The sequence below is a fragment of the Leucoraja erinacea genome, chromosome 21 (assembly GCF_028641065.1).
Source record: "Leucoraja erinacea ecotype New England chromosome 21, Leri_hhj_1, whole genome shotgun sequence".
NCBI lineage: Eukaryota > Metazoa > Chordata > Chondrichthyes > Rajiformes > Rajidae > Leucoraja > Leucoraja erinaceus.
This window is the reverse complement of record NC_073397.1, coordinates 6,031,115-6,045,855: the sequence shown is the minus strand read 5'-3', so window position 1 is coordinate 6,045,855 and position 14,741 is coordinate 6,031,115. Positions and strand designations below refer to the sequence as shown.

General features: G+C 38.9%; 1 protein-coding gene across 3 annotated transcripts in view; it reads left to right on the top strand.

Moving 5' to 3' along the window:
• The window catches only part of LOC129707191 (engulfment and cell motility protein 2), a 129,158-nt gene extending 115,039 nt beyond the window's left edge, over positions 1-14,119 (top strand). Inside the window, exons 18-23 of one of the 3 annotated variants that reach the window (XM_055652011.1) lie at positions 2,950-3,113; positions 3,941-4,053; positions 5,417-5,524; positions 8,105-8,187; positions 9,363-9,440; positions 10,225-14,119. In XM_055652011.1, coding sequence (XP_055507986.1) covers positions 2,950-3,113; positions 3,941-4,053; positions 5,417-5,524; positions 8,105-8,187; positions 9,363-9,440; positions 10,225-10,425 — 747 coding nt within the window. In that variant the 3' untranslated portion in view covers positions 10,426-14,119. The remainder of the gene's footprint in view (positions 1-2,949; positions 3,114-3,940; positions 4,054-5,416; positions 5,525-8,104; positions 8,188-9,362; positions 9,441-10,224) is intronic. The other 2 variants (XM_055652009.1, XM_055652010.1) reach the window with 2 other exon arrangements.
• Positions 14,120-14,741: the final 622 nt, after the last annotated feature.

Genomic DNA, 14,741 nt, shown 5'->3' with positions numbered 1-14,741 from the left:
GCACCCTGGCCTAGATTTTTCCAGCATCTGCAGTTCTTTCTTAAACATGCAAGATAAATATGGTGTTTTCAACCTTTGAACTGGTCTGCTGGTTTGTCATTGCCTTGCTCTGCATTTGAATTTCTCAGCTGGAGCCTGATTTCTTAAGATATACATAATGCTTAAGATATTGCATAAGGTGAATGTTTGATCAACATATTGAATGAATTCTTTATATTAATTTTTATAAAGGGGTATATGCAAAATAATTTTGCTCGTCATCTAACATGCCTGATTGCGTTATTCAAGAAAAGAAAACTGTCAGAAAGAAACTGAATTCTTTGGCAGATAAAACTTTCTGAAATCCTACCCGAGGAGTAATTGGTAATCAAAAAAAAAAGCAAAACTTAAATCTGATAGCTACAGAGCAATTAGCCTAATTCGGCAAGATTAAAAGCTTAAAAGATCTTCCATTTGATGCTGGCAATGAACATTTGTGATCTTGCGTGTGAATGGATCATAACTTGCGACTTCCTGGTATTCATGGGTGGCACAGTTGGTAGAGTTGCTGCCTCACAGCGCCAGAGACCTGGGTTCGATCCTAACCTCTGGTGCTGTCTGTGTGCAGTTTGTACGGTCTCCCTGTGACCATGTCTGTTTCCTCCGGATGCTTCGGATTTGCCCCACATCTCAACGACGTGCGTGCTAGTAGGTTAGCGTAAGTGGGATAACATAGAATTAGTGTGAATGGGCGATCGATGGGCGGCATGGACTCAGTGGGCCGAAGGACCCGTTTCCATGCTGTATCTCAAAACTCAACCTTCAAGTATAACCCTTGTTTCAGCATAAAACTCTGATCTGCAGTGTTCTGCACCTGTGTTTGGCTTGTATATTTACCCCTGCTGTGACACAGATTGCTTGATTTACTGACTCTAACACAAAATGCTCTTGCAGAAACAGCTGAGAAATACCCACATGTACAGAAGTCTTTGCCAATGATATTTCAAAAAACTGAGGTGCTCTGGCAGATTTCCAGACTCTGTGAAACCAGATCAAGCACATTCTCTTTTGCTGCAGTTGCAACACTCGTATATATTGTTCATGCGGATCGCGTTCTGGAGACAAGGTAGGATTTTGCGCAAGTCGCACTGCTTGGCCTGTAAACATCGCTGACTAGTTGTGGTGAGTGATCCTAAATTGGACATAATTACTTAGGATATTTCTAATTCTAGATATTAATAGTGAGAGGATGGACATATCTGTCAATGCATGCTGTGGGTGTGGAATTGAGAGGAGCAGAAGATACATGTGCAATCTTGTCTAATTTTTAAAAAAAAATCAATCTTGCCAACAATTACCAATTTCTGTACTGTAGAGGGCAGGGCCAGAAACTGGTCATGGGATAGTGTAGATGATGACTGAAAGGCAAAGAGACGCAGTGTGCATCATGTGAAAGCTTTGAAAGACTTCAAGAAATTAAAGTGGTTTCCCTAATATACATGTGAACAGATTTAAAAAAAAAATTCAAAGTAGAAGTCCATTGAGTCGCTGGAAAGAAATTGAAAATATTAATATTGCTTTTAAATCAAAGTGGCAAGCCTCCACAAATATTTGTCTTTCAATATTCATCTTTAAGATGCTGGACAGAAACTGTTCTGATCCCTGCTGCAGTCCTGTGTTGAAGGCAATTGCTTAGAGCTGTCGAAGACCCAAACATGAGGAGCTACACTCTGCCATGGGGCCTGCACCCAGAGCTCCTCTTCGTGGCAATTATTATTATTGAACATTGATCTTTTGTACAACTACAAAGAACATCTACGGGATTACAGTACTATACACATTTCTGGTCTCCATACTAATTAATTGAGCGGAGGTTTGTGAAATAGAATTATAACGATGATAGTTCTTTGAGAGATTAAAGTTGTGGGGAAAAAAAACATGAGTTGAGCACATTTTCCCAGAAAATGAAACTGGATGAAGACCCAAGAGATCCATAAGATTATTGAGGGGTTTGATGTGTGTAGCAGGAATGTGCAAACTGTAGGCCATATTCATGGAGATGAATGAGTAGGCAAATTGAGGTTGAGAAACTCATTGGCTTTTGTTCATTCAGGGTTGCTAACTTTGACTGACCTCCAAACTAGCTGCAGATGTCAATATTCTCACAGCCCTTGCTTGCTGTAGAATTATGTATGTGACGTCAAATGGGGACCAGACAGCACTCTGCATGCCCTGGGGCCTCTGTGTGCTTGTGTGTCATGTGCAAAGTGGTGCCAGAAACAGCCTGACCTGAAAATAATTCTTCAAACATTAAAGTCTGTGTACCCCGGCGAATATATAATGATTCAATTTTTGGTAAATTTGTAAACCAGGAATAAATAGTCTGTAATAAATCTATAGGAATGTTTGTAGAATATATAATCTGCTGCCAATTGGAGTGGTAGTTAAAGTTGGCTGAGTACATGAGGAAAAGAACAAGATGAGTTTAGTTTTGTTTATTATTGTCATTGTATCGAGGTACCTGTACAGAGAAAAGCTCAGCGGATCAGACAGCATGATTCGCTGAGTTACTTCAACTTTTTGTGTCTATCTTTGGATTAAACCAACATCTGCAGTTCCTTCGGGTACAGTGAGAATCTTTTTGTGTTCTATCCAGTCAGCGAAAAGACTATACGTGATTACAATCAAGCATTTAGTTCAAGATAAAGTCAGATTTACAGATAGGTCTCCAATGCGGTATATGGGAAGTCAGGACCGCACTCTAGTTGGTGAGAGGACGGTTCAGTTGCCTGATAACAGCTGGGAAGAAACTGTCCCTGAAACTGGAGCTATACATTTTCAAACTTCTATACCTCTTGCCTGAGGGGTGAAGGGGGTGTGACCAGTGACCTTGGAGATGAAACAATGGTTCGCAGAGGGCATCAATCTTTGTGTTTTAAATGCTCTAATTCTCTCCTCCTATCTTGGCAGGTAATGCAAGTGGTGCGTGAGCAGATAACAAGGTCCCTGAGTACAAAGCCAAACTCTCTGGATCAGTTTAAGAATAAAGTCCGTTGCATGAGTTACTCCGAGATCCTGAGGCTGCGCCAGTCTGAGAGAATGAGCCAGGATGACTTCCAGTCGCCACCAATCATGTACGTCACCTCCACTTCACTTTTCACCACATTACTTTTTAATAAGATCATAGTGGGTGCAAAGCCGTGTTGGTGTCTGCTTGTCCTGCCTAATTTAGAAAATAACATGTCCAAGTTGCTCCTAGACTTTGCAACACAAATTAACCTGATGTTCCAGTATTTCATTGGAAGTGTGCTGTAATACCAAAAGCTTATGTTCAACTCCTCATACAAAGGACCTTCATGGTGGTTCCCACAGCGGTTCTGGATCCCACAGTTATATTTGATGATCAGGGAGTATCCTCGCATTCCTTTTTCGCTCAGTACAATGAAATGAATACATTAATTAGATGCTTGTGCAATGCTTGAATTGCAAAATGGCTGCTAGATTTGCTCAACAATTACTGCATTATATGTATATCTGCTTGAGATTTCACCTTGCAAAGCAAGGCCAGGTCGCACTTTTCCAATTGGTTCTGAATCCAATTTATGACTCCATTTTTTGCTTTTAATTGCACTCAAGGCAAAAATGGTCCTCAACATGTTATGGTATGAGTGCAGGCAGGTGGGACTAAGGGGGGAAAAAATGTGTTCGGCACAGAATTGTAGGGCCGAGATGGCCTGTTTCCGTGCTGTAATTGTTATATGGTTATATAACATGGACATCATCGGTTAATAATGAGAGAACCCAACAGCAAAAAGATATCACTGAGAGACAATGATGTGTAGAATTGCAGAGTTAATTTGAGCATTTTTTGTTTCTGACATGTACAGTGTTCCTCCTACATTTCATGTAACTATGTACTTTTGGTTCCATCATTGATGCTGACTTCAATTTCCCTTCTCAGTGAGCTACGGGAGAAGATTCAACCCGAGGTGGTGGAGCTTATCAAACAGCAGCGTCTAAACAGACTTTGCGAGGGCACTAGTTTCCGTAAAGTTAGCAATCGTAGGCGGCAAGGTATTGGCTAACTGCTGGTAACTGTTGTGAGTTGTGTGGTTAAAGATAAATATCGTATGCGGTTTCACTGTTCATTCTGATCTCTCTAACTTCACCTTGTAAGGTCAGGCTCCTTAAAATACTTCTTCAGTCTTCCTATCCACTGTGCCTGCTTTTGATATATTTTAATCGTATCACTTTGTAGTACTTTGTTTATTTCCTTCATTTGACTGGTTCCATCTGCTCTCTGGTAATGTGATGTGTCATTCTTTACCTTACTAAAAATAGGTTGCAGCTGTGCCTTTACAGGCAGGTGCTGATGGAATCACTATATAACACAACTTCCAGTGCTTCTGTAGAACCCCCCTCTACCCACCTTGCTCTTCAGAGCAGTAACACTGTGACCATTACTGTCCAAAATGAAATAAATGCAGAAACGACCCAGGTTTAGTTCCGAGTGTGCAGAAGCAGGCCCTTTGGCCCATTGAGTCCAGGTTGACCATTGACCCCGCACACTAGTTCCACTTTATCCCACATTTGCATCCTTGGGGCAATTTACTATAACCAATCAACCTGCATGTCCTTAGATTGTGGGAGGAGACTGCAGCACCTGGAGAAAACACACGTGGTTACAGGGAGAATGTACAAACCCTGCACGTGCAACACCCATAGTCAGGATCATACCTGGACTCTGGCACTGTGAGACAGCAGCTCCACTGTTGTGCCAATGTGCCACCCCATTTGTTTCTTTTCTTTTGCTTGAGACGGTCTCAAGGTCCATTGCCTGGCATGCTGAATCTTTCTAGAAATTTCAGATTTTTGTTAATTATATCTGAAATGAGATAAGAAAACCTGATGAATAATGGTAAATACCTGTGAGTTTTTTTGGTCGTGTGTGCATTTACTCGCCAGCTGCCTGCCAGTTGAGGCAATGTGACACTGAAGTGGCAAGAACTGTTCTTGATGGTAGTTACAATCTCAGTAAAACCCACGCAGGTCACTGGGAGAACATACAAACTCCGTACAGACAGCTCCCGTAGTTGGGGTTTAACCTGGGTCTTTGGCGTTGCAAGTGTTGTATGGCAGCAACACTACTGCTGCGCCACCGTGCCACCCGATCTCGACTCTGTCTGTGCCTTAAAGAATATCCATTGACTTTGCCACGGAAGGTTGTGGAGGCCATGAGTATTCTCTGGTATTAATGCTAGATGGCAGAATTTAATCAGCTATTCTTGTGTGTGAATCTTAATTAGTGCAACTGTAGTAATTTGGGGATACCTGGTTGTGATGTTCATGGAGTTGTGTGTGTGGGGTGAGGGGTGGGGAAAAATATATCCGTGCCCTGGCCTGTTCTTATTATTCCTTCCTCTACTATTTTCCACAGATAAGTTCTGGTATTGTCGACTATCTCTCAATCATAAAGTTTTGCACTATGGAGACCTGGACGAGAACCCACAAGGTGAAGTGGCCTTTGAGTCACTGCAGGAAAAACGTAAGCAGACATACATGAGTGGAATAGTGTACAGGGCTGTGTATCTTTCTTCATAATAAATGGAAGCAGGCTTTGTGGCTCCTTGTGACTGTTCAGCCATTTCATCATTCTTTTTCCCCAGCACCACTTTACTGCACCAATCTCTTTATTTAACATCTAAAAAAAAAATCTAATGTCCTCCATCTTGAATATACTAAATGACTGAGCTTCTACAGCCTCAAGCTATGAATTCAAAAGATTCTGCCTCTGGGGGAAGAAACCTATTCTCTTTGTTCAGAGTGGCCGACTGCTTTTTTTCAACTGTGCGCAAGAAAAACAAGAACACAAGAAAATAGGAACAAACATAGGCCAATAAGCCCCTTAAGCCTGCCTCCTGTTCATTGCAATTATGGCTGATCTGTCCCAAGCCTCAACTTTCCTATGCCAGTTCACCATAGCTCATTATTCCCCAATCTTTGTCAAATTTATCTGCTTGTTTTTTAAATGCCTCCAATTATCCAGCTTCCATAACCCTCCATGATAGCAAATTCCAGAGATTCACCAACCTTTGCAAGAAGAAATTCTTACAAACCTCGCTTTTAAATAACCACCCTCAATCTTGTATCAATATCCACTTGCAAAATATCTCAACATCTACCCTTTATACTATTAGGATCTGGTAATTTTCAATTAAGTTCACCACTCATTCTTCTAAACTCCAAAGAATACAAATCCATCTTCTTTAGCTATTCACTGACTGACACGCCATAAATGACAACCCTCTTATCTCAGCAAGTAACCCAGTAAATCCTCTGGCCCGCCTCCACTGCTAGTACATCCTTTCTTTAATAAGAAGACCAAAACTATGCAATATTCCAGTTGCAGCCTCACTAGTACCCTGCCCAGTACTAACAATACTTCTGTATGTCTACACTCTAACTCCCTTGCAATAAATGCCCTCCTAACCACTTGCTGCACCTGCCTGGATACCTCAGTATTTATTTACAAACTCTCTCCATATGGATCATAGTCCGCCATTAGATTCCTCTTAGCGAAGTGCAGAACTTCACACTTTCCCAAGTTAAATTCCATTATTATTCATTTTATCTATATCCGTGTACAGTATACAAATATCCTCATCACAACCTCCCACCTAATTTCTTTCATGTCATTAGCAAATTGACACCGTGAGCTCTCCACCCTGCCGAATGTCATTAATATAGATTGTAAATAATTGAGGGCTAAGAATTGATCCTTGGAGCACTCTATTAGTTACATTTATTCTGACCCATTTATTCATGATAATCAGTCTTCAATTTACATTAACATGTCTCCCCCAGTAACATGAGCTCTTACACAATGTTTTTTTATGTGGCATCTTGTCAAATGCCTTCTGGAAATTAATCTACAGGTTTTTCTTGATTGACTCTGCTATATCTTCAACCAACTACAAAATTTGTCAAACACTATTTTCCTTTCATAAAATGATGTTGTTGTTAAATGTATTGCATTTTTCTAAATGACCAGCTTTTCCTTTCTCAATTGTAGACCCCAGCATCTTGCCAACAATAGATTTAAGTTCACTAGCCTTGGGTTTTGTGCATCCTATCCTAGGAAAACATTGACCTTGCATCTATCCTGGCTTGCCCCGAAAGAATTTTGTAGGTTTCCATGAGATCACCTACCATTCTTTTTCTAAATTTGAGAGTATAGCCCCATTCTGCTTAAATGTTCCCCATGGCATAAACTGCCTAATCCAAGAATCTGTCAGATGCATTTTGGTTGTATTTCTCTATGAACAGCATTTCTTCTAGACAGAGGTTGATAGTCCAGGTATGTAGGAAAGAACGGCAGATGCTGGTTTAAATCAAAGTTAGACACAAAATGCTTGAGTAACTCAGCGGGACAGGCAGCATCTCATTCCTCCTTTCCAGAGATGCTGCCTGTCCCGCTGAGTTACTCCGGCATTTTGTGTCTACCTTTGATATTCTAGGTGCAGTTTCAAAATGCCCCTGTATAATTTCAGTAAAATATCTTTACTTCTCTTGCAATAAAGACATCCGCAATTTGCCATCGCATTGATTTTGTCCCTTTTGTGTAAACTTTTAATGATTTGTCACGGTCTGATTACACCCCAATGGCTTTTGATTTCTTGCCTTTTTGAAAAACATGCAGCCTTTCCATTTCTACTATAATGTTTCTGTTATATTTCATCTGGCACCTCCTTATCTATCCATCCAGTCTAGACATCCTTGAAGTCCCTCTCCATCTTCCCTGCTACCTGCATTCCCACTCGGCTATATATCATCAGAATATTTGTGTCTATTTCACCTGGTCCCTTTATTCAAATCATTGATATAGATTGTGAATAACTAGAGACCCAGCTCTGAGCCCTCCGGCACTGTTCACAACCATTGAAAATAACATATTTACTGTTTTCTATCCATTGACAAATCTCTGCCAGTTTATTACTGTCTATCCAATGTGTAATTTTGTCTAACAGCATGTTACTGAAAGACTTCTGAAAGTCGAAAACACACACGCTGTTCATCCTAATCTATATCAAGATGGGGGCACCATCTAATTTTTTTCCTTATTTAGTTCCTGTTGCAGATATTAAAGCTGTGGTAACTGGGAAAGACTGTCCCCATATGAGAGAGAAGAGTGCCCTGAAACAAAATAAGGTACATTGTGTGTTTGTGTGTTTGTGTTTGGATAGGAGCATTGTAGGTGTTTAAAGTATACCAATATGGCAACAGTTGGATGAAACAAGACTAAGGTCCCTCCAGTTTATTTATCACACGAGGAATCTTGCGATGGTGATAATGGAGTAGTTGACTGATTATTCACCTCTATCAGTTGTTCTGCATCAGCTCTAGCCAAAGTGAGGAAAGCTGTGGTAGTGGAGAGCTTCGGAAGAGTGTCCTGTTTTATTTTCCTCAAGAATTGTATACATAACCATAAATCATGTCTAACTTTATTCGGAGTATCCTAAAATGGTGATTTCTGGAGAGAAAAAAAATCTTGATTTGCACTTAAACTAGTCAATAGCAAATACTTCAATCTATGAAGACTTTTTCTTGGACTACATTCATTCAAATATATTTTTGAATTCATTTTAATTCAAATGTTATTCAATTTCTATTTCCCCCTGCCTGACTATTTAGCCATCTCCAATCTTTAAAAGCCTAGGCTATGTATTTGCTGCCACTGCCCTGTAGACAGTGAATTAACTCGTTATTTATATAATGATGTCCCTTTAGAATCATAAAAACAGCAAGCATGTAGTCTTCTAATATCCATTCTAGCAAGAACATGACCAATTTACTTTATCACTCCTCACAATCCAGTCTTTTCACACCATAATCATTTTCATAACCTTTTATTGGCAATTTTATTTACGCGGTGATGATGAGAATTGTAGATGATATTTTAAGTCTTATAGTACAGATGATTTATAATTGGCGGTATGAATCTTTAACTGCCCCTGAGCATACATCAACATAATCTCTATATGTACAAGCATGAATGCAGTGTGTGTGTCCCAGCTAAAAATAGAGATTTTACACTTCACAACAAGACTGGACACTGCTGTTATGTCCTACCTAAGAAATGCATAGACCCTCTGGGAAAAGATTATCTTGCTCTGTATATAATGCAATAACTTTAAATTTGATGAAGCATTATTATGGTGTTCATTACATTATTGGAATTCACATTTAAAAATCTGAGATCTGCTGTTTGATATATAATATCATTGTAGGATCAGACCAGAAATGCAGAGGTTACATAAATGTCAATTCATTTCTACGCCTAACTTTGTGTACAGTTTTCATTCCCTTTCCACTTCCTTTTCCAGGAAGTCCAAGAATTGGCTTTCTCAATCCTACACGATCCAGATGAAGCTCTAAACTTTATTGCTCCAAACAAGTATGAGGTGAGCACAATTTGCTTTACTTTTGAGAAGTGTCTGTTGCTCAATATACAGTTTGACAGAACATGCATTTGAAGAGAAAACTCATTCCGAATCATGGTGTTCTCTTTAACTCAACAGAGAGACTTCGAAATGCTGCTTAATAACCTTTGAATACCTAGGAATCGTTTTGCCATAGTCAAAGCACATGCCATTATCTTTCTCCTGCCCCTTCTCTACTCCCCTACTGTCAGTTTACCACTTTCAAGCAAATGTCATAGTACTTCAGTCTGGGACATGCTTAGGTGGTCAGTGAACTTTGTAAGCAGGCACACTATGGTAATGCGTAAATCCTGAGCCTGTCATTTTCCGTGGTCAATGGCTCTGCGCCTTTTGCAGGGATATGGGTTATAAGGAAAGTTTGGATAGCCTGGGACTTTTTGCTCTGTTGTGTACGAAGCTGAGGGGGTGATCTTATAGAGAGATGTATGAAATTACGAGGAGCGTAGAAAAGGTGAATAACAGTCTCTTTTCCCTGAGGGAGGAAGTCTAAAACTATGGTGGACAGATTTAAGGAAAAGACTTAAAGGGAGCCTAAGAGGCAACTTTCTCAAGTAGAGTATGGTGGGTATGTGGAACGAGCTGTGGTAAAGGTTGGTAAAATCACAAAGTTTAAAAATCGTTTGGACAATCGCAGGCAAATGGGACTAGTTCTGGCCTAGTTGGACTGAAAGGCCTGTTTCCATGCTGTATAACTGACTCTGGCTCCTTTTGCTTCTTTTTAACACTCTGTTTGTGTTCTCTGCAGTACTGTATCTGGACCGATGGACTTAATGCCCTTCTGGGAAAAGAAATGACTAGTGAACTGACCAAGAATGATCTGGATACTCTGCTGAGTATGGAACTTAAACTACGACTGCTGGACCTGGAGAACATACAGATTCCAGAGGCACCTCCTCCCATTCCTAAAGAGCCAAGCAGCTATGACTTTGTGTATCACTATGGCTGAACAACAGTGTGACCAACACCTGTCAAGCACAAAGACAATTAAAACAAAAACACCCAACCAATAATGCCCTATTTGACCAGCTGTTTAAGTGACCCCTTTGTTAAGAAACATGCAAAATCCTATCATCTATGGTGAGGCAGCATAACGGGAAGCAAAGGTACAAACCTGGTGTGTTTTTGTTCGGTATAATGTAAACAAACAGAAAACTGGTCCCCTTTACAAAGAGGTATATAGCCCAGTCTTTTTTTGACAGGTTGAACAATTTGGTGAATAATGTGATTTGATACAGTGAAGTTTGTATGCTGTTTAATGTTCAATCAAGCTAACTAGATCTTTCACTGTATTAGGCAATCCTCCGAATGCTATTCCACCTTTAGGATTATGTATATTTTAATACTGTAATACAGCACATGCAAATTGTCACAGCACAAATTTACAAAGAGAGCCTTGTGCACTTACCATTTCTTGGATTGTCTGTGAGTTTGTTGCACGGAGATGCTTTCTACTCTCTCGTGGTTCTTACTTTGAGGACCAACTTTTATTTTTCTTTCTTTATTCAAATGTATTCTTATTTAGCCAAATCTCTGCTTCAGCACCATCAGTTTTCCAGTGGTAAAGTAAGATGCAAGGACAATTGGAAATACTAGCACATAGATGATTGGATCGAGAGTGCAGTGCATCCATTAACGTTCCATGATTTGATATTGTACATAATTCGTGCTTCACTTTTCTCTTTAAATTATCTACAATATAATTAGATCAGAGCCTTGTATCTTATTTTGATTACATATCCCAAGTCCATATCATTTTTAAAGTCCAGGAGCACATGTTAGGCAGGAGTGAATAATGACTAGTATTGGTTTATTATTGTCGCCTGCACCAAGATACAGTGAAAAACATTGCGTACTATCCTAATATAAAATCAAATCACAATATACATGAGTACAATCAAGCCATACATAAATATAACAGATTGTCATTGAAAATGAAATCTGATGCAGAATATAATGTTACAGTGTAGTTACAATGTACAGTTAGAGACATTTTCTTTTAAAGTGCAAGGTCTGTAATGAGGTGGGTTACACAGGTTGAATGGTTACACAGTTGCATGGTACTAGGTATGCTTAAAACCGTTTGAACTTCAGGAAATCAGTCTTATTGCTTTGTCTCAGCTTTTGCATTTCAATTGAGACCTTAGCACAGGAATTGAACAGGTACTTGAATGGATTGTATTAAAGAAACTGAAAATATTCATTTTGTGTTGGCGAAGTATATGAATGAAGTTGACTAGATTATAGACTGAACTTAAACCATACTTGAATAATAGGCAAAAATACTAATTTGAACAATTCATATTACTGAATTAAATCAGTCAATCAATGATAGCTATAGTATTACTGTAAATAAAATGACCATTAATCAATAGTTTTAGGCATTCCTCTCTAATCAGTAGCGTTTTTAATCTTAAACTAATTCTGTCACTAGGTAAAATAATACTTTCAATGGCAAACCTGTGTTTCATTGAGGTCAGAATAAAGATTTCCAGACTGGAAACAATTTATGGCCGGTCTCGTTTCTGCTCCCATGCTACTGTGATTTTAACTGACACCTTTAAAAATACTTCACTTAATTATAGGATGCAGGAACACATAAATACTGAAGAGAATGTGATAACTGAAACCACTTAAATGTTTTTTGTTGCTTTGGCTGACTGGTTTTTACTTTGAGGTAGTCATTGACTCTACAGGGAAACCAAGAAGTAATAAAGATTTAAAAGCAAGGCGCACAACTTCATACTGTATCATAACTTCTAATCTATGAATGTCTAAATCTGAGCATATGGTGCTTCAGATTTACAATCTTTGACAATTGACTGTTTTCGTCTTCACAATAACAGGATCATTTGGGACTAATTTAAAAGCTTCAGCAAGCAATCATTGCATATGTTCATACATACTGCACTGGTAATCTGTTTGGCCAAGGATAACATACGTAGGAAGCATATGTGACATCAAACTGAGCTGTATCTAAGATAATTTAAATGGCACAGTGTTAAGGGGCTTTAATATTTTTATAAAAGTACAGAAGATTGTACCTAAAATCTTCTGATTTAAGTGCAGGAGATTTGGGCAATAACTCTATGGGTGATGGTAATCGGTACCACCTACTATTCTAATTTCCTTGTGGAAAAGGAAGAAGTGAAGAATGTGAAAATACTGACGTTAAGAAAATTACTATAAGTCTAGTGCCAGATTATTTTGTTTTGAAACCTTGCATTGTCCATATCCATAATATATTGGCAAAGCCGTGCACTCTTTACTTTTTGGTCTGATCAAAAAATGTATGCTTATTTCTGTTAGGAATACAGAGTGAGTAAAACAAATTATGTTTGTTCCAATTTAGCAATTAAGGTGAAACATTTTTTTGCAAGTACTTATAAAGAAAAATGTTACAATTTTAAATTGGGAATTAATTCTTCCAATGTTGCTGATTCTTTCACAAACCCTGTTGTTAAAAGCGTGGCTGAGTGCACTTGAATAAATCAAGGCATTTGTGCTGAAACAAGCTTGCTGGAAGCCACCATATTTACCCTCATGAGGTGGCAAGCTTAATGAACCTGGAGACAACCTGTTAAAAAATTAAGGGATCTTAAATGGATGTCTGTGAACATTATTTTCTAATTACGTTAATTACTTCCATGGGACGACAGTGAAAAGGCTTACATTGTAAACTCCAATATATATCGCTAGCAAAAATATTTAACAATTTATTATGATCCTTCCCCTGTAACAATCCCAGAGGTAGTATGTGAAACTTTTTGAGAATATTTGTCTATTATATCTGTGCATTGGTCAGTGTTATAATTGTTGGAATGTAAACATTTACACTGATAAATCTGCTATAATGTGTCTTCATTTTTATTTTGAAATAATTGGTGACAAGCAGAATCTGCATTGAACTGGTGATGTTGGAAGACTACTACATAGACTTATTAACAAATGTTACATCACTCGCAACTGTGTATGATCATACTTTCCAGTTGCAAGGAGTTGCTAATCTCAATGTCACGAAAAATGATGAAAACAATGTAATTCAATCTGCCCTGGGTACACCAGTGCACTTGTTTCTCCCCCTCATCTGCATTGCAGAGCACCATGATCTTAAAATCTGTTTATTGAATATCATCAACCTGCTAATAACCAAAACTAAATGAGGTGTTGGTGACCCAAGTCCACCCTCTCTCTCCATCTCCCCTCCAGTCAGCTCTGGAAGCATAATTTAATTGTCTTAATGTCTTCACTTCCTCACTCCAAAACAATTGAATAATCTTCCCAGTTCTCTGGTTGCTCTTTTTTCAGGTACTAATTGTTTTGTATATATGGACTGATCAGTAAACTGTTCATTGCCACCTCAAAGTCCCCATGTAAGAGATTTATTTTCAGGGGCAAAAAAAATACGGTTGGAGATACTCAGCAGGTCAGCCAAAATGTGTGGAGAGTTAACATTTCGCCCTGATGACCATTCAATACAATTTTTGAACTTTGTTATTGCCCACCCTTTGCCTCTCCTCCACATTTCTTGTTCAATACTGAAACATAAAATCTAGTTAAATAGATATTTTAGTTTTGGTATTTCTGTGCATTCTGTTCTATGTAGGCTTGGAACTGAATTAAAAGCTTGGCTTCTGGGCTGGGATGGAGGGTACTCCACTCCAAAATAAATAATAGAGGATTTTTTTTGTGCTGGTATATTTAATGATCTTGATTAGATTTAACACACTGGCAGATGCACAAGGTCATAACTAGTCAATCCTCGATCTTCAATATTCTTTTTCTGGCAACTTTTATTAACTTTTTCCTTAGACTTTCAATTCTTCTATTATCCATGAAAGGATTTTTATTTTTTTACTGCTATGGTTTTGTGTCACATACCAAGGTATGTCAGAGATTTGATGGGAATCTCTCCACTTGCCTGGATGAAAGCAGTTGCTTGGTGCCATCTAGGACATTGCACCCCACATCATCAGTACCACATTCACAGAACCACACCCTTTGGCCTAACTTGTCCAACCAAGCTGGCACACTGGGCTAGCCCCATTTAAGTCCAAATGCCTTTTTAAAGTTGTAATTTTATCCTAGCTGGGATAACAAATGTGTGTAATCACTTTATCCATTATCTTGTACACCACAATAAGACAACTAACCCCTCGGCTTTCTATTCACCATAATATGGTGAGTGGGTGGGCGAGTGGGGTGGGTGGGGGTGTGGGGGGGGGGGGGGGAGTTGGGTGTTGTAGTTGTTGTCTGCACCATTTC